Source organism: Rana temporaria, chromosome 12 (genome assembly GCF_905171775.1).
Source record: "Rana temporaria chromosome 12, aRanTem1.1, whole genome shotgun sequence".
Classification (NCBI taxonomy): Eukaryota; Metazoa; Chordata; class Amphibia; order Anura; family Ranidae; genus Rana; species Rana temporaria.
Genome location: NC_053500.1, coordinates 114,593,980 through 114,618,102, shown reverse-complemented (window position 1 = coordinate 114,618,102; position 24,123 = coordinate 114,593,980). Strand labels below are relative to the sequence as shown.

Genomic DNA, 24,123 nt, shown 5'->3' with positions numbered 1-24,123 from the left:
TTAATCGTTTTTAAAAGGAATCAGTTAACTATTATGGCCCGGATTCACAAAGGAGTTACGACGGCGTATCTCCAGATACGCCGTCGTAACTCTGAGTGATTGATTGATTGATTGATTTATTGTATTTGTAATGCGCCAAATACTGACCCGTCAGGGAAGCGTCTAAGCGCAGAAGACATACCTGTAAATAGATAAATCAAGTCAGGGAAAGAAAATAGAAGGAAAAGAAAAAAGGAGAGCACAAAAAAGCAAACTACCAAGGAACAACAGGGAAAACTAACGTGACTCAGCCTGCTTTTCCCTCAAAAAACCAAGTTTTTATCCTTTTACGAAAGGCCATAATGGAGGGGAGAGACCGGATAGAAACAGGGAGACTATTCCATAGGGCCGTTGCTCTCACCGAAAAGCGTCTACCCCCGAAGGTAAGCAGGCGAGCAGATGGACAAGTGACGAGACCAGCTGTAAGTGATCTAAGTCCTCGTGCAGGGGTGTATCGCGTTATCAAGGAATTCAGGTATTGTGGGCCCGTCCCATGATAAGCGCGATAGGCGAGACAGAGAGCCTTAAACTCAATGCGATCTGAGTGCAGCCCGTCGCAACTCGGCGCCCGATTCATAGAATCAGATACGCCTCACAGTTGCCTAGATACGAGCGGCGTAAGTCTCCTATGGCCGCATCATGTGTAAAGGTTATCTGGAATCAATAGTAGAATTTAGCTGGGCAGTCAAGGGGTGGTTAAATCCTGGCTCAACCACATGTGTTTACCATCCACTGGCTGCTCATGTGAAATGCCTAGTACACACGATCGTTTTTCCCGTTGGTCAAAAGACCGCCGGGAAAACCGGGAAATGGCTCGGTCCGGTTTTCACAGGAGAATTTTGATCGGGAAAACCGGCCGTCTGTATGCTCCCTCACAGTGTTTCCCATAGGAAAACTGCGGGGAAAAAACGCTGTGATTCGCCGTGAGAAATAATTTTTTTAACCTCAGTTTTCCTGTTAAGGAGCATACACACATCCGGTTTTCCAGGCCAAAGGAAAACACGGCAGTTTTCCCGACGGGAAAAACGATCTTGTGTACTAGACAAAAGAGTCATTAGTATTGTGCTTCTTGTAATTCAACTAGACCAGGGGTCTCCAAACTGCGGCCCGAGGGCCAGATGTGGCCCTTTGCTAGCCTTCATCCAGTCCTTGGGGCAGTATTGCTCCCAACTACATGAGGCACTATTCCTCTCAATGACCCCAACAATGGGGCACTATTTATTTCACTAATGGCAATGATGGAGCACTATTCCTCCTCCTACTGCCCATTAGCACTGGGGCCATGTTTATTCTCACTGATGCTCGGCCCTGGGGAATTTTCTACCCCCACTGGTCAGAATCCAGCCCCCCTTAAGTCTGAAAGACAGTAAACTGGCCCTGAACTAGACAAAACAAGCACTAAACCCTTGCAGTGGAAGCGAGATACCCAGAGATACCTGGAGTTCAGCTTTGGAAAGTTGATTCTGATACCCCAATGTGACTCAGAAGCTGATATTACTCAGCTTAAATGAAATATTGAAGAATCCTGTCAATGTGCATTCAGTGTAATTGGATTCCAGCACTTTACTGATTGTTCAGTGGTGCCAATAGATAAATCTGGAAATAATAAATTAGCTGTGAATTGGTTACTGTACCAGTTTGTATTTTGAGTGGTACATTTTCGATAATCGATCTGAGAGTAGTTTTGTATTCCACAACATAAAAATGCTTCAAAAGGTTAATACAAATGTATTAAAGGGGTTGTAAAGGTAAATGTTTTTTTCACCTTAATGCATCCTATGGAACCCTGCCGAACCCCCGTTTTACTTACCTGACCCCTCGAAAGTCCCGCGCGCGTCCACGTGATCCTCTTCGGTTTCCAGCCTGGCCGTTGATTGGCTAGGTTGGACGGATTGATAGCAGCGCAGCCATTGGCTGGCGCTGCTGTCAATCACAGCCTGCCGGGGGCGGGGCCGAGTGATACAGTCGGCGGCTATGCCCGCCGCTGTTTCACGGGAGCGCGCTCGCAAAAGCTTTCCACCATGCGAGGAGGACCCGAGACAGCCGCCGAGGGACCTCAGAAGACAGGGTTAGGGGACACTCTGTGCAAAACGAGCTGCACAGTGGAGGTAAGTATAACATTTGTTATTTAAAAAAAAAAAAGTTTGCCTTTAGTGACCCTTTAACCCAGTGTTTCTCAACTCCAGTCCTCAAGGCGCCCCAACAGGTCATGTTTTCAGCTGTGGTAATTACTAAGGCAGTGAAACTGATCAAATCCCCTGTGCAAAATAATGGAAAGCCTGAAAACATGACCTGTTGGGGCGCCTTGAGGACCGGAAGTTGAGAAACACTGCTTTAACATATATAAAATTTGTTCAGCACTATTTATGTATTTGTTTCAGATTGTCTCTGGTATATTGTTCACTGTTTTGCAATGACTTGTTTTTCTAATATTTAGATTAACTCTAATGACGATAATGGAGTCCTTGAAGGAAACTGGACTGAGGATTACGGAAATGGCACCTCTCCTTCCTCATGGAATGGGAGTATTGCCATTTTAAGACAATGGTATAAAGCAGACTGCCACCCAGTCAAATATGGTCAGTGCTGGGTCTTTGCGGCAGTCATGTGCACAGGTAAGGGAGCTGTACTCTATATTCATAAAACAAACTGTCTTTAGTTCTGTAATACATTTATAGCAGAACTTCACTGCGTCTGAGCACCACAAACCAAAAATGCTATTTCATTTTTTTGTATTATTCAAAGCAAACTCACCCATCCATCCATTTCTCCATGCTTTATTTTGCTGAGCAATCAAACACCCCCCCTGTTAGGGTTTGCAGCAGAACATGTGAACAGGCAAAAAATGTGTTCGAACACCGCTAAAGTCTATGGGACACGAACGTGAAAAATCAAAAGTGCTAATTCTAAAAGTTAAAATGCAAGTTATTGTCATAAAAAGTGTTTGGGGACCTGGGTCCTGCCCCAGGGAACATGTATCAATGTAAAAAAAAGTTATAAAAAGGCAGTTTTTTCGGGAGCAGTGATTTAAATTTTGTATTGTGTCTATAGTATGCCTGTAAAGTGGCCAATTTTTCCAGTGTTTAGAACAGTCCCTGCACAAAATGAAATTTTGAAAGGAAAAAAGTAATTTAAAACTACTCGCGGCTATAATGAATTGCCGGGTCCCGGAAATACAGATAAAAGTCATTGAAAAAAAAAGCATGGGTTCCCCCCCAGTCCATTACCAGGCCATTTGGGTCTGGTATGAATATTAAGGGGAACCCCGAGCCAAAATGTAAAAAACAATTGTGTGGGGTTCCCCTCAAATTCCATATCAGGCCCTTCAGGTCTGGTATGGATATTAAGGGGAACCCTGCGCCAATTATAATTTTTTAAATGGCGTAGGGGTCCCCCTACAAAATCCATAACAGACTCTTCAGGTCTGGTATGGATTTTAAGGGGAACCCTGTGCCAAAAAAAATAAATAGCGTGGAGTTCCCCACAAAAATCCATACCAGACCCTTATCCGAGCATTCAACCTGGCAGGCCGCAGAAAAAGAGGGGGGGGGACGAGAGAGTGGCCCTCCTCTTGAACCGTACCACATGCCCTCAACATGGGGAGGATGTCCCCATGTTGATGGGGACAAAGGCCTCATACCCACAACCCTTGCCCGGCGGTTGTAGGGTTCTACGGGAAGGGGGCTTATTGGAATCTGGAAGCCCCCTTTAACAAAGGGGACCCCCAGATCCTGCCCCCCCCCTATGTAAATTAGTAACGGTGTACATTGTATCCCTACCATTTTATAAAAAAAAGTGTCAAATTTTAAAAACCACAGTAGACAGCTTGGAACAAATGTTCTTTATTAAAAAGAAAAATAATTTCAGTGATGTAAATCCATTCTTGAGAGGAGGATACGAAAAAAAAAAAATGCTGACTCGATCCTGCCCCCATGGGAAGCACCCGTGGAATGACGATCTCCTGCTGCGACAGCTCTTATATAGCTGAGGACTGGGCCATCCGTCATGTGTGCGGGTGACCCCGCCCCCCTCTGACGCAACGCTGGTGTCCCATTGCGTCAGAGGGGGCGTGGTCACCCGTACATGTCACTGGATAACCCCTAGCATTTTCCCCGTTGCTTTGGAGGGGGGTGGGGTCACCCACACATGTGACGGGTCTGAAGGGTCTGGTATGGATTTTGAGGGGGACCCTATGCCATTTTTTTTATTTGCCACAGGGTTCCCCTTAATATTCATACCAGACCTAAAGGGCCTGGTATGGAATTTGGGGGGACCCCCACACATTTATTTTTTTAATTTTGGTTTGGGGTTCACCTTAATATTCATACCAGACACAAAGGGCCTGGTAATGGACTGGGGGGGGGGGGAACCCATGCCGTTTTTTTCAATGACTTTTATCTTTATTGTCGGGACCCAACAATTCATTATAGCCGCGAGTCGTTTTAAATTACCTTTTTCCCTTTAGAAATGTAATTTTGTGCAGGAACTGTGCTAAACAGGAAATAGCTAGAATCCCGATTTTATTTATAGTGGTCCCTGTAGTAAGACATTTAAGGAAAGTCCATCCAACAGGGACACAGACATCAGTAAAATTATTTTTACTATATTGGAGAGGGGTTAAAACCCTTGTCAGGTTTTTTTTATTACTGTCTATGTCCCCACTGGGGATATTCTTCCTAATTTCCAACCACAGAGACAGCAGTTCATGAAACAGGGCACATTCCCCCAGCATATACATAGACCGCAATAAAAACCTGGTGGGAGGTTCTAACTCTAAAATCTTCAAACTTTTAAACATAGGGCAAGTTCAACATCCTTCAGATTCTAGGGAAGTCAGACTGTGGTCAGGTGGAGTAAAAAAAAATGGCGAAGAATTAGTTGGTGTCAGTGGGAGGAATAGTGCCCCATTGTGTTAGTGGGAGGAATAGTGTCCCACTTTTGGTGCCAGTGGGAGGATTTATGCCTGGTCGTTAATGTCAGTGGAAAAAATGCTCCATTTTTGGTGTTAGTGGGAGGAATAGTGCCTCATTGACTTTAATCTGTGGGCCAACTCCGCACAGGATCCCATTGCGGACGCCTGCATTGATCACCTGGAGGGATTAGGGCTACAGCAACTTATATGCGGGCCAACACATGCTTCAGGTCACACACTCGACCTAATTTTCAGACAAAATCTGAAAATAAGCATTTTAGAAAATGAACCATTGCCATGGACAGACCACCATGCAATTAATTTCATAATCTCCAAAATTCCCCCAGTGATAAAAGCACCCAAGCCGGTGACAATACACTGGGCTAGATCTCAGAAGAAGCTCCATTCGGAACTCTTCAAATCTACCTTGGGAAACAGAATCAAAATAATCCATCCACATCAAACAGCCGCAGATACACTGGATGCCATAAACGCAGCCCTGCTACAGTCAGCCGATTTAGTAGCACCGAAACGCAAAGCCTGCATCCGAAAAAGAAAGTGCGGCTGGTTCAACAACCAGCTGTCGCTTCTGAAGCAAGAGCGCAGAAGGGCGGAAGCCGCCTGGAAAAGAAGTCCTGCAGAGGATAACCTCATCATCTACAAGGCAATAACAACACGATATCATAAAGAAATCTTCAAAGCCAAGAAACATCATTTTTCTATGGCGATTAACAGCGCCCTAAACCGCCCCCGCGAACTCTTCAAGATGGTCACCCAGACCATGAATCCAGGATGTCTTGAAGTCCCCAACTCAGACACCCAAGAGTTCTGCAATGAACTATCGGATTTCTTCATCAACAAAATTGAAAGAATCCGGGAAAGCATCATGCAAAACAATACCCCCCTCAACCCCACTGTCAATCAACCACAAAACACCCACAGAAACGCTCTACAATCAACAAAGTTCACTCTGGAACCGATCTCCATCGATACCACAAAAAATATCATTGGTGCTTTGCGGAACAGCACATCGCCCAATGATATCATCCCCACCAAACTGCTGAAGGAATGTGCCGACATCCTGGCACCACCCATCACACAGCTTATAAACCAGTCATTTAAGGAAGGCACAGTGCCATCCCTTTTGAAAGAGGGCACAATCCAGCCCATCTTGAAAAAACCTAACCTGGATCCCAAGGACCCAACTCACCGCCGTCCCATAACAGGCCTAAATGTTCTCTCCAAGATAATGGAGAAAGTAGTGGTACAACAGCTGCAACAGCATCTAGATACCCACAATCTACTGTATCCATTACAATCAGGCTTCCGTCCCGGACACGGGACAGAAACGGCCTTACTCAAAATATGGGATGATGCCCTCGAGGCCGCAGACGAAGGAGAATCTTGTCTCCTGGTTCTGCTGGACCTAAGCGCAGCCTTTGACACAGTAGACCACAAACTGTTACTGATGCGACTAGCCAAGGTAGCAGAAGTCGCAGAAGGTGATTTACCATGGTTTTCTTCCTTTCTTGAAAACCGTTCACAAACAGTTAAATTGGGTTGTTTCACGTCGGAAAAGCGCACGGTGTCATGTGGAGTCCCCCAAGGATCCCCCCTGTCACCGGTGCTTTTCAACATCTATCTTCGCCCTCTCTTTGATATTATCAGTAGCCAAGAACTACTCTATCACTCTTATGCAGACGATACGCAACTGTATTTTCGCATCTGCAACAAAAAGGATCATCATCTCAGTTTAGAGAAATGTCTCTCTTTGATAGAAACCTGGATGACTAAGAGTTATCTTAAACTCAACAGTTCAAAAACAGAACTCCTTATGTTTCACGCCAGCCGAAAGAGTCAACTGGCAACAACCTGGACACCCCCGCCCATTCTGGGCCAAATCATCACCCCTAGCTCCAAAGTCAAAAGTCTCGGGGTCATCTTCGACACCTTCATGACAATGGACGCACAAATAGAGTCAGTAGTCAGCGGAGCGCACCATCTGTTGCGCCTACTACGCAGACTTATTCCATTTATCCCCAAAGAAGACGTAGCAGTCGTGGTGGGAACAATCGTGAATTCCAGACTGGACTATGCTAACGCCCTGTACCTCGGACTCCCAAAGTACCAAATCTCCCGTCTGCAAGTCGTTCAGAATACGGCCGCCAGACTGGTGACTGGGAAAAAAAAATGGGAATCAATCTCACCTTCGTTGAGAACCCTTCACTGGCTGCCAGTAAAAGACAGAATTGCATTTAAAGCACTCTGCCTGACACATAAGTGCATCCATGGGAAGGCTCCGCAATATCTTTGCGACAAGATAGAACCTCACAATTCGAATCGCGTTCTGCGATCCACCGACCAAAATCTGGTCAGGGTACCAAAAACCAAATACAAGTCCAAAGGAGAAAGAAGGTTTGCTTTTCAGGGTCCTAGACTATGGAACGCTTTACCAACCAGCATTCGGTTGGAGGAAAACCACCTGACTTTCAGAAGACGGATCAAAACTCTGCTCTTTTGATGTCATGAGACACGAACAACTAGCGCCCAGAAGCGATTCAGTTCGCATGCGCCGCGCTTTATAAGTTTTTCATTCATTCATTCATTCATTGTTAGTATCAGTGGGAGAAACGAGTTCTATCGTTGGTGTCAGTGGAAGAAATAGTACTGCATTGTTGGTGTCAGAAGCAGGAATTGTGCCTCATCGTTGGCATCATTGGGTGGAAAAGTGCTCCATCATTACTGTCCCCAAGGGCCAGTTGAAGGCAAGTATAGGGTTGCAGTTTTGGAACCACTTCCCTTTTCCATTACAAAAAAGTGTTTTTCTAATGAAAACATCTCCAACCACATCCCACCCAGGTGACCACAGTAAAAACCTAAATTCCCGAATCTTTTCAAAATGTATATTGAAGTTTCACTTTACACTTAAGCCCTGTACACACAATCGGATATCTGATGGAATCTAATCTGATGGATTTTTTCATTGAATATCCGATGAAGCTGACTTTCATCAGTCTTGCCTACACACCATCAGTCAAAAATCCGATCGTGTCCAAACGCGGTGACGTACAAAACATTACGAAGAGCCGAAAAAAATGAAGTTCGATGCTTCCAAGCATGCGTTGACTTGATACTGAGCATGCGTGGATTTTTAACCGATGGAGTTCCATACAGATGATCGGATTTTTCTATCGGTTTTTTATCCACAGGAAAAATTTAAAACATGTTCTATTTTTGTACACCAATGGAAATAAAACCGATGAGGCCCACACACGATCGGTTTGTCCGATGAAAACAGTCCATCGGTCGGTTTTCAGCGGACAAAAAAATCGTGTGTACAGGGCTTAACACTTTTAAAGAAAGAATCATTAAACTCCCGCAAACATTTTATTTTAACTCCACTGTGTTACTAGAATGGGGTGACTATAAGGAATAATGGGCCAGATTCACAAAAGAAATACGACGGCGTATCTCCTGATACGCCGTCGTATCTCTGTGTTACGGCCGTCCTAACTATGCGGCTGATTCATAGAATCAGTTACGCATAGCTAGCCCTAAGATTCGACAGGTGTAATTGAATTACACTGTCGGATCTTAAGGATGCAATTCTAGGCCGACCGCTAGGTGGCGAAGCCATTGCGGTCGGCGTAGAATATGCAAATGACTAGTTACGGCGATTCCCGAACGTCCACACTGCCCGTCGATCTAACTTTACGTTGTTTCCTTTGAGTTACGCCGCGTAAAATTAGGGCTGAGCCCTAGTTGTTCTAAGCCATGTTAAGTATGGCCGTCGTTCCCGCGTCGAAATTTAAAAAAACATGTCGTTTGCGTAAGTCGTCCGTGAATGGCGCTGGACGCCATTTACTTTAACGTCTAAACAAATGACGTACGTGCGACATCATTTAGCGCAATGCACATCGGGTAATTTACCCGACGGAGCATGTGCAGTACGTTCAGCGCGGGAACGCGCCTAATTTAAATGGTGCCCGCCCCATTTGAATTGGGCCGGCTTGCGCCAAGCGCATTTACGTTACACCGCCGCAAGTTTACAGGTAAGAGTTTTGAGAATCAGGCACTTACGCTGTAAACCTGCGGCGGTGTAACGTAAATGGGATACGTTATGCCGCCGTGGAGTAACGTAATTCTACGAGAATCTGGCCCAAAGATCAATCCACGGACAATCTTAGCTGTCCAGTCAACAACTTGTGTTCAAGAATAATTTCCAATATCATAAAATATATATATTTATAGACAAGCACCTGCTGATATACAAGGGCACTAGACATATTTTTGCACTACTTTAGCTGTTTTCTTGTTCTTTTTTCAGTGATGAGAAGTTTAGGAATTCCATGTCGAGTTGTAACCAACTTCAATTCTGCTCACGATACCAACAGTAATCTCGTTATTGATGAATATTATGATTCAACTGGCAAAAAGCTTCCTCGGGAAAGTCATGACAGCATCTGGTAAGACGCTTATCATTGAAGTGCATGACACATCAGGAATCCAAATATGTGGAGCCTTGTTTTGTAAATGTTGCTTCCTTTCCTTCTTTGATGTGGCTTTTACTATCATGAAATGATTTCGCCTTGTACACACGACCGGTTTTCACGACGAGAAAACTGCCATTTTTTTATATTGGTCGTGAAAACCGGTCGTCTGCATGCTCCCTAGCAGTTTTCTCGACGAAAAAACTGCCCGCAAAAAAATTGAAAACAGCTCTCTTTTTTTCTCGTCGTGTTTCCTGTCAGTTTTTTTCTTGTCGCGAAAAACAGTTGTGTGTATGCTTTTCCGAGGGGAAAAAAACGCACATGCTCAGTGTAGCAGTATGGCCCGTGGGACCCAGAGGCTCTTGAAGGATGTGGGGTACTCCTGTGTCAGCTTCACCAATGGCTCTTGTGTCTAGGGTCATCCTATGTCCACTAGGGGCATAGGATGACTGAGAACTGATATCATGGATTACATGAGATGGGACAGTAATGATAATTCATGTATTGCAGGATATGTTGAAATATTACAAGTTGTTCATTCTGAACACAACAGGTCAATAGAGTGTCTCCTTCAATGTGGAACATAGACTGTTGAGATGTTAATTCATGTTAATCACCTCCAGCTACCTGGCTGTAGTGATGAAAGCTTGCTGTGATTGCATTCTATTGTCTATTGTGTTAATGAAGCCTGGCTCCTAAGATATTTCATGGTGCTATGCTAACTAACCCTGTATTGTGTGAAAGTTCTATTGATGCTAATATGTGTTGTGAGTTAACACACTCTAAAGGTCAGACGTCTGACTTATGTTCACTATAGGAATGTGTATTGTGTAGCAGGTGAGAATAGCTTATCGCGGAGTCAGAAAGTCTGTCTAAGATGTGGATTGAGGGGGACTCGTTAGCACCCATTGTGTGATGTTGTGGGTGGAGTGTGTCATTGTCCCTTTGATTTCTGCAGCATGCTTTCTAACTGTATATAAGAAACCCAAGTTTACCATTAAAGTGTCATCTGTTTTGGAACCAGAGAACAGAGCTGTGTCTCGTTATTCTGGGGGGAAATCCAATGGGTCCTGTTTGCTGGATTGTGGAGTGTCAGAAGCTGTCTTGGGTTGGTGGAATAGAATATCAGCGTTAACCCCTGACCGTTACACTCAGAATCAAGTATGCAGCCCAAAAGCAGCCCAAAGGGTGGCACCATTTGAAAGGAGCTTCCCCTTTATAGTCCTGTCGTACGTGTTGTACGTCACCGCGCTTTGGTTGGACGTTTTTTTGCATGAACGTGTGTATGCAAGTCAGGCGGGAGAGGTCATGTCGGGAAAAACTTAGTTTTTTTCCTGCCAAGAGAAATGTTTATGTGTACGAGGCATCATAAAGGTAGACAAGGAAGAAAGTGAGCATTTTTAGGAAATAATGAGCCTTGGCTATCATGTGCTATGTATAGTGCGCTAAGTCTAATGGACAAGACAAAGTCTTTTCAGATGCTTCAAATAGTGGACCATACATACCCTAGTCCAGGAATGTTTGCATAGACCAGGGGTAGGCAACCTGGGGCCCTCCAGCTGTTGCAGAACTACAAGTACCATCTTGCTTTTGGGAGTAATTGTAACTGCCAGTGTATAGAAAAGAGAAATCAATTGTGCCGTCTTAAAATAACAAACAATATCAGCCGACACAACAAAAGATCAATCTGTGAAATGAACAAAGTAAAAATGGTATAGTGCAGCTAGTGATTGAAAAGAGTGGGGCTCCTGCTGTTCAGACAAAAGCTGATAGCGGAGATTCACTAAAGTGAAAAAAAAACATATAGAAAACGCGTTTCGTCCTAATAAGGCATCATCTGGGGGTAACAGCCAGCCTTGCAATGCCTCATGGGAAATTTAGTTCCACAACAGCTGGAGGGTCCCAGGTTGCCTACCCCTGGCATAGTCCATAGAGATGACCGGGGAATTTCCGATCCTCGGTCATTTTTATGGTAAGCCAGCGAAACTGCCATCTTCAGTCTCAGGCTCCGCGTGGGAGCTATTTAGCCGCTTGGATTGCTTTTACTTTATTTAGCATCGCCAGCTGAAAAAAAAAAGAAACCGGGGTCATGACTGTAGCTGCAGACATGGCCCCAGCATAACCACTGAAACCCAAGGATATACAGGGTTAAAGTCGAATGTAAGACATTTTTAATTGTTATTCAAATGGTCTGTATAACAAGTAAAGAATGCCAGTTTTCTATTATTATTTTGAGTGAATGCTTTACAACAATATTAAACTGTCTTGTGCCGGCAGTACACTAGAGAGCCAGACTGCTCCTCTCACACCAAGCAGACCGGTACAGATCTTTAGTGCCTCCCTACACAATGCTCCGATCGACAATGCTGCTAAGGCAGCGTGACTGCATAATGATATACTGTATATTCTTGACTTCAATTAGACTTTAATCAGTGGCGTCACTAGGGTTGGTGTCACCCGGTGCGGTAAAACATGGTGTCACCCTCCCTCTGTCTAGACTGCCCAGCACCAATCAGGCAGCGCACGGGCATGGGGCGCACCCCAAACCAGCCCCTGTAAATGATATTATAGGGCAGTATAGTGGCAGGTTAGGGTAGTATAGAGTGGTATAGTGGCAGGTTGGTGTAGTGGGGTGTATAGGACAGGTTAAGGTGGTATAGGGCATGTTGGGGTGATATAGGGTAGTTTGGGGTGGTATAGGGCAAGTTAGGGTTGCATAGGGCAGGTTGGGGTGGTATAGGGCAAGTTAGGGTGGTACAGGGCAGGTTGGGGTGGTATAGTGCAAGTTAGGGTGGCATAGGGCAAGTTGGGATGGCATGGGAAAGGTTGGGGTGGTACAGGGCAAGTTAGGGTGGCATTGGGCAGGTTGGGGTGGTATAGGGCAAGTTATGGTGGCATAGGGCAAATTGGGGTGGTACAGGGCAAGTTAAGGTGGCACAGGGAAAGTTGGGGTGGCATGGGAAAGTTTGGGGTGGTACAGGGCAGGCTGGGGTGGTACAGGGCAGGCTGTGGTGGCACAGGGCAGGCTAGGTGGGGGGGGGGGGTACAGGGCAGGCAGGCAGTACAGGGCAGGCTGGGGTGGTATAGGGCTGTTTGGGGTGGTACAGGGCAGGCTGGGGTGGTACAAGGCAGGCTGGGGTGGTACAGGGCAGGCTGGGTGATACAGGGCAGGCTGGGGTGGCACAGGGCAGGCTGGGGTGGCACAGAGCAGGCTGGGATTGCACAGAGCAGGCTGGGATTGCACAGGGCAGGCTGGGCATGTCAGCTAAAAAAAAAAAACACGGGATGGTGTCGCCCCTCTAGCGGGTGTCACCCGGTGCGGACCGCACCCCCAGCACCCCCCCTAGCAACACCTCTGACTTTAATTCAATTGAGGAGTTCGATCTTCAGTCTTATGACTTTTGAAAAGACAAAACCATTTGACCTTAAACTTAAACTGGAATTATAAGCTTGCTTTTTAACCTAGGAACTTCCATGTGTGGTGTGAGTGCTGGATGGCAAGAAGAGACTTGCCTCCAGGCTATGAAGGGTGGCAAGTTCTAGATCCAACCCCGCAGGAGACAAGTGATGGTATGAAGAACACATATTGCAATTGTATGTTACCACTTACATGCCAATTATGCTTCTCAACATAAACCCATTATGTTCCTCCAGGTATTTATTGCTGTGGCCCTACCTCTGTGAAAGCCATAAGAGAAGGGGAGGTCCACCTGAACTATGATTCCCCATTTGTCTTTTCCATGGTGAATGCAGATTCTGTGTCATGGACATTATATGGGACAAAAAAAGAAAAGCATTTTTGTGATCCACATTTGATTGGAAATAATATTAGCACAAAGTGTGCTGGAGCGGACGAACGAGAAGACATCACCGACAACTATAAATATGATGAAGGTAAATCCAATATTTCTCAAGATCATGTTAACCACTTGCTTACTGGGCACATATACCCCCCTCCTGCCCAGGTGAAATTTCAGCTTCCGGCACTGGGCCGCTTTAACTGACAATTGCGCGGTCGTGCGACGTGGCTCCCAAACAAAATTTACATCCTTTTTTCCCCACGAGTAGAGCTTTCTTTCGGTGGTATTTGATCGCCTGTGCGGTTTTTATTTTTTGCGCTATAAACAAAAAAGAGCGACAATTTTGAAAAAAAATACAATATTTTTTACTTGTTGCTATAATAAATAGCCCAATTAAAAAAAAAAAGAAAAATTATCAGTTTAGGCCGATACGTATTCTACATATTTTTTGAAAAAAAAAAAAAAAGTCGCAATAAGCGACTGGTTTGCGCAAAAGTTATAGCGCCTACAAAATAGGGGACAGAATTGTTTTTTTTTATTTTATTTTTTTTACTAGTAATGGCGGCGATCTGCGATTTTTATTGGGACGGCGACATTATGGCGGACACATTTTTGGCGCCATTCACATTTTTACTGCGATCAGTGCTATAAATATGCACTAATTACTGTATAAATGTGACTGGCATTGAAGGGGTTAACACTAGGGGGTGAGGAAGGGGTTAAATATGTTCCCTATATAGTGTTCTAACTGTAGGTGGGGGGGGCCCTATGTACAAGAGACACAGATCGGTCTCCTCTCCAGAGACAGGACGCTGTCTCTGTGTGAGCCGGCAATGAGAGATGATCTCAAATGTTTACATTTGAGATCATCTCTCATTGGCCGCACAGATCGCATAGCAAACGGCCACTCTGATTGCCGTTCGCTGCGATCTGTGATTGGTTGTGTCCAAGGGACACGGCCAACACAGAGTTTCCCTGCTGCGCGCTCGGGAGCGCTCGCCGGGAACGCCAAAAGGGGTGGACACCAATTGACGTCCACTTGGATTTTGAGGTCCGCGCTGTAGCCGTCATTCGGCTATAGCGCGGGTCCCAGGCGGTTAATAATGAATTGCATAAACTTGCATATCAGTTTAAAGCTGATCTTCAGATAGTTAAAGCAAAACTTTGCTTTTTGCGACCTCACTTAGGGGTCCATGGCTCCTCTCTCCACCACAATTATAATAGCCAACGTTTTCATGTCTCTGAAAGTCTGAGAGGTGAATTCCGGGCTGGGCAGGGTGACAGACAATCAAACATTTCAGCAGCCCCTACGGGGGTACCGCTACATAAGTATGTATGTGCCTTACCTATAGGACTTCTGCAGATGCTGAAAAATTATTGTAGTTGGCACCGTCACTACTCTGATCTCAATTAGCTTATGCATGCCGAGTGACTGCCCTGCTGCAAAGCATTCCCTTATGCCGCGTACACACGATCATTTTCGGCATGAAAAAAAAACGACATTTTTTAAAACGCCATTTAAAATGATCGTGTGTGGGCTTCACATCGTTTTTCGGCTTCTGAAAAATGACAAATAAAAAATTCGAACATGCTGCATTTTTTCACGTTGTTTTTCGTGTTGTAAAAAATGATCGTGTGTGGGCAAAAACAACGTTTTAAACCCACGCATGCCCAGAAGCAAGTTATGACACGGGAGCGCTCGTTGTGGTAAAACTACCGTTCATAATGGAGTAAGCACATTTATCACGCTGTAACAGACAAAAAAGCGCGAATCGTCTTTTACTAACAAGGAATCAGCTAAAAGCAGCCCAAAGGCGAATAGAACTTCCCCTTTAGAGTGCCGTCGTACGTGTTGTACGTCACCGCGCTTCGTTCATAATTTTTCAAAAACGATGGTGTGTGGGCAACATCGTTTTTAATGATGAAGTTGGAAAAACATAGTTTTTTGGACATGCTGAAAAAAAAGGATTTTTGTACTCACCGTAAAATCCATTTCTCTGAGTTCATAGACGGACACAGCCTTCATTGACCTTAGGGTTATGCTTCTTCCTACCAGGAGATTTAGGCAGAATTCTACAGCACTTAAGGTGTTAAAAACTTTCCTTAATGCCGCTCCTCCCAGGGGGAGTGGCTCCCCCAGGCATAACCCACACCCTGCTTTAGCAGCCTCAGTTCGTAACAAGCAGTACAAACAAAGGAGGGGTGGGTGCTGTGTCCGTCTATGAACTCAGAGAAATGGATTTTACGGTGAGTACAAAAATCCTTTTTTTTCTTTCGTTCATAGACGGACACAGCCTTCATTGACCTTAGGGACGTCCCCAAGCAGTGTCAAAAAAATTCGAGGGGTGGGAAAAATAACACAGCAAAAACAGGTTACACCCCAAACAAAAACCGGAGTTACTCAACGGAGGAACTCCAACCTTAAACTGCCGCCTGTAACACCCTGCGGCCAATGGAGGCATCAGAAGATGCACTCACATCCACCATATAAAACTTTGAAAAAGCGTGGACCGGCGACCAGGTCGCAGCCTTACACACCAGTAACACAGAGGCTTGGTGTTGGAAAGCCCAAGAGGCCCCGATCGCCCTGGTCGAATGCGCCATGACCCGAAAGGGGGGCGCCCGCCCTTCAGGGCATAGGCCTGAAGCACAATCCGTCGGATCCACCTGGAAATGGTGGCCGACGAAACTGCCAGGCCCTTACTGGGACCGGACACAGACACGAACAGCGAGTCCGACATCCGGAACGGAGCTGTCGCCGACAAGTAAACTCAAAGGGCCCGAACCACATCCAAAGAATGTAAAGTGGCCTCCTTCGGGTTCTTCGGCTGAGGACACAAGGATGGAAGAACAATGTTCACATCCAAGTGAAAAGCCGAAACGACCTTAGGGAGAAAAACGGCTGCGGCCGCAGCACCACCTCATCCTTACGGATGACCAAGCAGGGAGCCTTGCAAGACAAGGCCGCCAGAACAGACAGACACCCGTCTGATCGAGGTAATTGCTACCAGAAATAAAATCACCTTTTGTGACAATAAAACAAAAAACCTCCCGAATGTCCTCAAAGGGAGCATCCCGAAGCACTGAAAGGACTAAATTCAAGTCCCATGGGGGTAATGGAGGGCGCACCGGAGGGGCCACCTGCCAGACCCCCTGACCCAACGCACGCATCCAGGAGTGCGATGCCAAGGGTCGCTGCAAGTAAAAAACAGCCAGAGCAGAAATCTGGCTCCTAACCGTACGTAAGGCGAGAGCCTGAACCACTCCCTGCTGCAAAGACAGCAGAATCCTGTACACAACGCATGTACGAGAGTGCCAGTTCATCTCCCCACACACAGAGAAGTAGGCCTTCCATGTATGAGGAAAAAACCTACGTGAGGTAGACCTCCGTGCAGGCAGCACGGTAGAGACCACCGAGCCCAATAGGCCTCGGTCCTTAAGCCCCTGGCTCTCAACAGCCACGCCGCTAAGGCCGGTGGCTGTGAAACAGGGTGGAAGATTGGACCCTGTAACAGAAAATCAATTCCCAGGGGAAGACGCTAGGGGGCATCTGCCAGCAGACGCACCTGGTCCGCGTACCAGAAGCGACGCGGCCAATCTGGGGCAATCAGGACCGATAGAATCCCTACAGCTTCTACTCTGCGCAGCAGGCGAGGAAGAAGCTTCCGAGGAGGGAAGGTGTAAAGTAGGCGACAGCGACCCCAAGGAGCCACCAACGCGCCTGACGCGTCCGCCCACGGGTCCTTAAACCTGGCCACGAACCGTGGCACCTACCGATAGAGACGGGACGCTAGAAGGTCCACGTCCGGAGTGCCCCACTTTCGGCACAGACCCCGAAACACCTGCGGGTGGAGAGACCACTCTCCTTGGCCCAGTGCAGTGCGACTTAGGTAGTCGGCTAGCCAATTCCGTATTCCCGGAATGTACCCGGCCGATAGAGCCGGAACGGACCCTTCGGCCCACCGAAAGGATGCGCGCGACCCCCGTCACTGCAACAGAACTCCGTGTGCCTCCCTGATGATCAACCTACGCCATGGACGTGGTGTTATCGGACAGGATCCTGACCGGTCGGCCCTGTAGATCCAGGGACCACCTGGTAAGGCAAAGCTTGATTGCTCGGAGCTCCAGAACGTTGATCAGTAGGCAGGACTCCACCTGAGTCCAGTGCCCCTGGGCTGACTGGGTGCCCCAAGCGCCCCTCCCCAACCGGAGAGGCTGGCATCCGTCGTGACCACTGTCCAGTGGCCTGCAGAAAAATGACTTTCCGGCCCGAAGCACCGGAAACGCCAGCCACCATACCAGGGGAGACATGATCAGATGACTCAACTGAATCTGGTAATCCAGAGATGACGGAAGCTAGTCCCATCGTGACAGCAGTTCCCTCCGTAGTACCCTGGCGTGGAATTGGGCATACGGAACCGCCTCGAAAGAGGCTACCAACTGACCCAGAACCTTCCTGCAGAATCGCAGAGATGACCGCTTCTGGGTCGGCAACTGCTGCACAGCAGATAGCAGAGTCTGAAGTTTTTCCGCTAGGAGAAAAACACTCCCGCCCCGGAGGAATCCAGGACCAGTCTCAGGTATCCCTGAGACGGAATCAACCCTGATTTCAGGACAATCCAGAAACCAGCCGAACACTCGGAGAGCCTGACACGTGATAGACACGGCTCCACCAATGCAGAGCTCGAAGAAGCTCGTAGGAGAATGTCGTCCAGACATCCCATGATAACAAACCCCCGCTGTCACAGCCGGGCCAGTATCGGTACGAGCACCTTGGCGAAAACCCGCCGAATGGGAAGGACACCATTGAAAATGGTCCCCCCCGACCGCAAAGCACAGAATCTCTGGTGGTTTGAGGATATGCAGGTACACGTCCATGACATCCAAGGATGCCAGAAAAACCTGACAAAACAAAACGAGGGACTTGAGGCCCAGGATCGACCGGGCCCCATCCTCCATGGGGACACAAACAGAATGGAGTAAAACCCCGAGACCGTTCCAACGAGGGAACTGGCACAATCACTCCCCTGACCAGAAGATCCTGGACAGCCCCTGACGGAGTCAACCGGCGAACCGGAGGAGGCCAGAAGCCAGAGGGAAAAAACCTGTTTGGCAGACAAGAGAGAAACTCAATCTTGTACCCCAAGGAAAACACTTCGCAATGCGAAGCCAGTCTCCCACCCGAGACACGGGCGGGAGCAGACCTTCAGGCGGAAGCAGGTATGTCCGCAGACTTGTTAGGCATGCGGTATCCGGTGCGCTGCTACCCCGCAGCGGGGATTCAAGCACCATGTAGACCTACCCCCACCGCACAGGGCGAGCGAAAAAACGCTCGGAGGTAGGCAAGGAGGGTCCTTGCACAGGGCGAGGTCCCTAGCCCTTCCCAAACCGTGGGAACAGCATGCGCTTACCACCTGTGGCATCCTCAATGATGCCAGTCAGGGAAGACCCAAAAGGACCGTTCACCCTTAACGGCCATCACCAAGGCCACCTTAGAGGTCCTTCTTCCAGCTCCTGCAGCAGGAGCTTCGCCCTTTTAGTCGGGGCCTGCCAGGGCCCCGGCCAGAGCCGGCCTCACCGCCGAACCCACCACCGTGAATAGGGAGCGGGCCACGGCCTCCACTCTCCTATCAGCGGGATCCTGAAATGCAGGAGCCCCTTCCACAGGCAATGTGGTGGCCTTGCGCAGTCTGGACACAGGGGGGTCCACTGGCGGAGGAGAGACCTACTTTTTTTTTTTTTTAAAGCCCCCCTCAAGGGGGTAACGGGTTGCAAAGTTTTTTGACAAACTTTTTGCGGTGCATCCCATTCCTTGTATAACATATAGTCCAAATAAGGAACACAAGGAAACACTTCAGCGATGCGTGGTAGTCTGCTGGTACTTACACGGAGGTGTCTCCGCCACATCCTCAATTTTTAGAGCCTCACGCACCGCAGAAACAAGAGCTCCAACAAATTCTTGCCAGCAACTGACTGCAGCAGAGTCATCCTCACTATCCATAAGGGTTAAAACCCGCAGCCTCTGACATAACAGAACCAGAAAAAAACAGCGATTCTGTGTCATCCCCAGAAGCAGGCTTCAGGGAGGGGGCGCTTTTTTACCCCCCATCCGTGCAGAGCATGGGGGCCCCCGGTATTCACCACCCCACCCAGCTGCAGAGGGAGCTGAAAAACCTCAGGTGTGCTCTGATGTGCTGACTGTGATGTGTATTCACCTCATGGAAGATTCACAGCACTAAAACTGTAACAGCACTAAAACTGACCAGAGGCTGTGCCGAGTCATCTCAGGGAAGAATCACATCGTTACCAAGGAGATTTCCAAGATGGCCACCATCTGAGGTAAAAATTACCTCATAGAACACAGCAGCACTGACTGCTTTGTCTGTTACCTCAGAAAAGAATCACAGCGTTACCAAGGAGATTTCCAAGACGGCCGCTGTCTGAGGTAAAAATTACCTCATAGAACACAGCAGCACTGACTGCTTTGTCTGTTACCTCAGAAAAGAATCACAGCGTTACCAAGGAGATTTCCAAGACGGCCGCTGTCTGAGGTAAAAATTACCTCATAGAACACAGCAGCACTGACTGCTTTGTCTGTTACCTCAGAAAAGAATCACAGCGTTACCAAGGAGATTTCCAAGACGGCCGCTGTCTGAGGTAAAAATTACCTCATAGAACACAGCAGCACTGACTGCTTTGTCTTTTACCTCAGAAAAGAATCACAGCGTTACCAAGGAGATTTCCAAGACGGCCGCTGTCTGAGGTAAAAATTACCTCATAGAACACAGCAGCACACAGCAGCACCCCCCAGAGTAACAACACAGTCCTCCTAACAACACACGGGCCCGGTGGTAATAAAGAAAACCCAGGAGGCCCCCCTTCACAGCCACTACCCAGTCAGGGGAAGGAGGGAGAGGAAGGGGAGAGAGGAAAGCAGGGCGGACCCTCAGGGAAACCACCAGCCAGACCACTTACCTGAGTAAGGGGCCACTACTTACCTGTCCTGCGACTACCCGGCTGGAGGTATCCCAGACAGAACCAACGTCCGTAAACGGCATGGCTGTCGGCCAGACACACTGTGACAAAGCCATAGAGACCGGTCATATGTGTGCCCTAGAACCAAAGTTCCCCGGCCGCCCCTGGAGCAATGGGGCCTGTCGTGGACGTCCCAAAGCTGAGCTGAGGGCCGGCACACGCTCGAAGGCCGAACATGGGGGGACTACAAGAGTCGAGGACCCAGCCTGTCACCCAGTCGGCTGTTGATAGAAGAATCGCAGGATTCAAAAATGCAGGAACAAAATAATAAAAAAAGCGAGAAAAATCGCCAGAAAAAAACTCCAGAGTCCAGGAACTCCAGAGATAGCCTTGACCTCCTGTCGTTAGGCAGAAAACAAACTGAGGCTGCTAAAGCAGGGTGTGGGTTATGCCTGGGGGAGCCACGCCCCCTGGGAGGAGCGGCATTAAGGAAAGTTTTTAACACCTTAAGTGCTGTAGAATTCTGCCTAAATCTCCTGGTAGGAAGAAGCATAACCCTAAGGTCAATGAAGGCTGTGTCCGTCTATGAACGAAAGAGAAATAATATTTCTTTTCATGCCGAAAAACGATCGTGTGTACGCGGCATAATTGAATGAGGTCGCAGTCTCCATCTCGTCTAGTCAGAGAAAACTTTGGATTCATATTTAATAAATGGTAAAAAAAAAAAAAATTATATACACTTAAAAAAATTATGAAATTTAAGCAGTCTTTGATTTTTTACTTTTTATGAAGTTTCTGCAGTGGACAATTAACCCCCTTAGCGGGGTAGATGTGCAGAGCGTGCAGCGGCGTGGCTTACCTTTCGCAGCATCCACAGACAAGTTACTTACCTTGTCCCTGGATCCTGCGATGCATCCCCGCTGTGTGAGTGAGTGGGTGCTCGCTCGATTCACCGTGTGCCACCGATCTCCGTTCCCTGCAACGTTACGACGCACGAGGGGGAGATTGGCGCCAAATTCAAAAAAGTAAACAAACACATTACATACAGTATACTGTAATCTTATAGATTACAGTACTGTATGTAAAAAATACACCCCCCCCTCCCCCTTGTCCCTAGTGGTCTGCCCAGTGCCCTACATGTTATTTTATATAATAAAAACTGTTTATTGTCCATAGCAACCAAAAGTGTCCCTTTATGTCAAAATGGTTTTAGATCAGCTAGAAAACAGCGATAATAAATTATAATCACTTGCAGAATTGTGCGATAGCGATTTGTTGGGAAAATTCGTCATAAAAAAATAAAAGTAATGACAGCGACAATTCTGCAACTGAGCAAATTTCAGTGATTTTGATTTGATTACATTATTGAATAATTTTTATTATAATTATATTATTATTTGTTATAATTATTTATAATTATTTATTATATTATAATTTATAATTTTGTTTTTAAAAAAAATTCATACCCGGGATGCCTACTAGACTCTTGTTTGGTCAGATTTAAATTAGTTATTCCTAATGCCCCGTACACACCATCACTTTATGTGATGAAAAAAAATGACGTTTTTAAAAACGTCACTTTAATTGACCGTGTGTGGGGGAAAATGTCGTTTTATGTCTTCTAAAAAACGACCAAAAAAAATTGAAGCATGCTTCAATTTTATGTGTCGTTTTTCAAAACGTCAACTTTTACTTCACAGAAATTGACCGTGTGTAGTAAAAAACGTTGTTTAAAAACAACGTTTTTTCACCCGCGCATGACCAGAAGCTACTTATGAAGCAAGCTTCAATGGAAAAAGTGCTGAGAACGTAACCTCGCTTTGCTACAACATTGTGAGAAAAACGATGGTGTGTAGGCAACTTCGTCTTTGAAAATTGAAGTTTCAAAAACGTAATTTTTTTTCATCACATAAAGTGATGGTGTGTACGGGGCATTAGAATTGCAGGCCTACAGTATAAAACGCCAAATTTCCTTGCAAAATAATTGTACCGCTTTTGGTACAAAATTCCAGACAGAATTATACCGCCAGGGAGGTTAACAGGCAACGTGTGTTATGCCGCGTACACACGATCATTTTTCGGCATGCAAAAAAAAACGTTTTTCAGCATGTCCAAAAAACAAAGTTTTTCCAACTTCATCATTAAAAACGATGTTGCCCACACACCATCGTTTTAAAAAAATGATGAACAAAGCGCAGTGACGTACAACACGTACAACGGCACTCTAAAGGGTAAATTCTATTCGCCTTTGGGCTGCTTTAGCTGATTCTGTGTTAGTAAAAGACGATTCGCGCTTTTCTATCTGTTACAGCGTGATGAATGTGCTTACTCCATTACGAACGGTAGTTTTACCAGAACGAGCGCTCCTGTCTCATAACTTGCTTCTGAGCATGCGCAGGTTTTTAACGTCGTTTTAGCCCAAGCATGATTATTTTTTACAACCCAAAAAACGTCATTGTTTAAAACGTTGTTACAAAATGCAGCATGTTCGGGAAAAAAAATTGTCGTTTTTCAGAACCCGAAAAATGATGTGAAGCCCACACACGGTCATTTTAAATGACATTTTTTAAAAACAAAGTTTTTTTCATGCCGAAAAATGATCGTGTGTACCGGCATCAGGCATAAGTCTGCAAGTTTGATTATCTTTTAATATCTGTTTTATTACATAAAGATTTGTTTGTCATTTGTCAAGGAACCGTTGAAGAAAGAAAAACGTACCTGAAAGCAATGAAAAGACTACAAAAGACAAACTCTACGACGCTCTCCAATGGCGGTGTACACCATAACCATACCAATGGCTTCACTGTTAATGATGTTTTCCCTGAACAAGAATCTCAGAATGGATCTATCCATCAATATGAACGTCTGAATCGCCCATTGCAAGACGCTAAACTGATTCTGAGGTTTAAACTGGTGGAGTCTCCACAGCTGGGGCAAGCAATAAACTTAGCCTTACTAGCTGGTAACTTGCGTTCTGTTGCCAAGACCCTTAAACTGTGTTTTAGTGCACAGGCTATTAAGCACAGAGGCAAACCTGGACACCAGTTCTGGAAGGAATCCATGTACATTGAGCTTGAGCCCAATGAAGGTAATGTGTATGATTTACATACTTATCAATTTTTCATGAGAGATATAAAACAATGCACATCAAATGTGTTTAGTATGCAGGGCCGATCCTAGGCAGGGTGCACGGGGTGCTCCGCACCCAGGCGCCGAAGCTCCAAAGTGCTGGGTACCACAGTGGAGCCTATTACTGGAACACGTTCCGGTGATCTGCCGTGCTGGTTCCAGGTGTCCTGGAAGTTCCAGCGCATGCGCAAACTGATGCGCTGAGCTGGTTCCAGCTATCGGGAAAGTTCCTTCAAGCACTGCGCAGGTGCAAACTTGCTGACGGAAATCCCCGAACGGCGGCCGGCATCCAGGGCGACGTGGATTGTGAGGTAACGGGGATGTTAAAGAATGAGCCTGGATGCCGGGCGAGGTTCGGGGATTTCCGTCGGGAAGTTTGCGCCTGCACAGTCAGTGAAGGAACTTCCCCCACAGTGGAACATTGAGGACAATACACCGGCACTAGGCTCCACTAATTAATTCTGTCCAATGCGCATGGAGCAGTCTCCTGTCTGCCCCACCCCCTCTGCGTGTGTCGCTCTTCTCCCATAGGAGGTGTGATGAGAGGCTTCTGGGTTGGCCGGAGCTGCTGCCAATCATCCCGTACACTCCCAGAAATGCTCTCCGAGTGCCACCCACCAAGTAGCCAAAGATGCCACATATGTCCCGCCACCCTGTAATGTGCCTCTGCTCCCAGCATGCCCGAGCTACAGGGATCTATTGGACAAGTACTGATCTATGGGGACACCTGCTGTGGGGGGCTCTGATGGGGGACACCTGCTGTGGGTGGGCTCTGATG

At 46.8% G+C, this 24,123-nt stretch overlaps 1 protein-coding gene across 1 annotated transcript in view; it reads left to right on the top strand.

Annotated features, from left to right (window-relative positions):
• The window catches only part of LOC120918604 (protein-glutamine gamma-glutamyltransferase 5-like), a 75,395-nt gene that overhangs the window by 40,171 nt on the left and 11,101 nt on the right, over positions 1–24,123 (top strand). Inside the window, exons 6-10 of the mRNA XM_040330276.1 lie at positions 2,477–2,654; positions 9,279–9,417; positions 12,908–13,011; positions 13,096–13,335; positions 22,909–23,304. Of these exons, the coding sequence (XP_040186210.1) occupies positions 2,477–2,654; positions 9,279–9,417; positions 12,908–13,011; positions 13,096–13,335; positions 22,909–23,304 (1,057 nt within the window). The remainder of the gene's footprint in view (positions 1–2,476; positions 2,655–9,278; positions 9,418–12,907; positions 13,012–13,095; positions 13,336–22,908; positions 23,305–24,123) is intronic.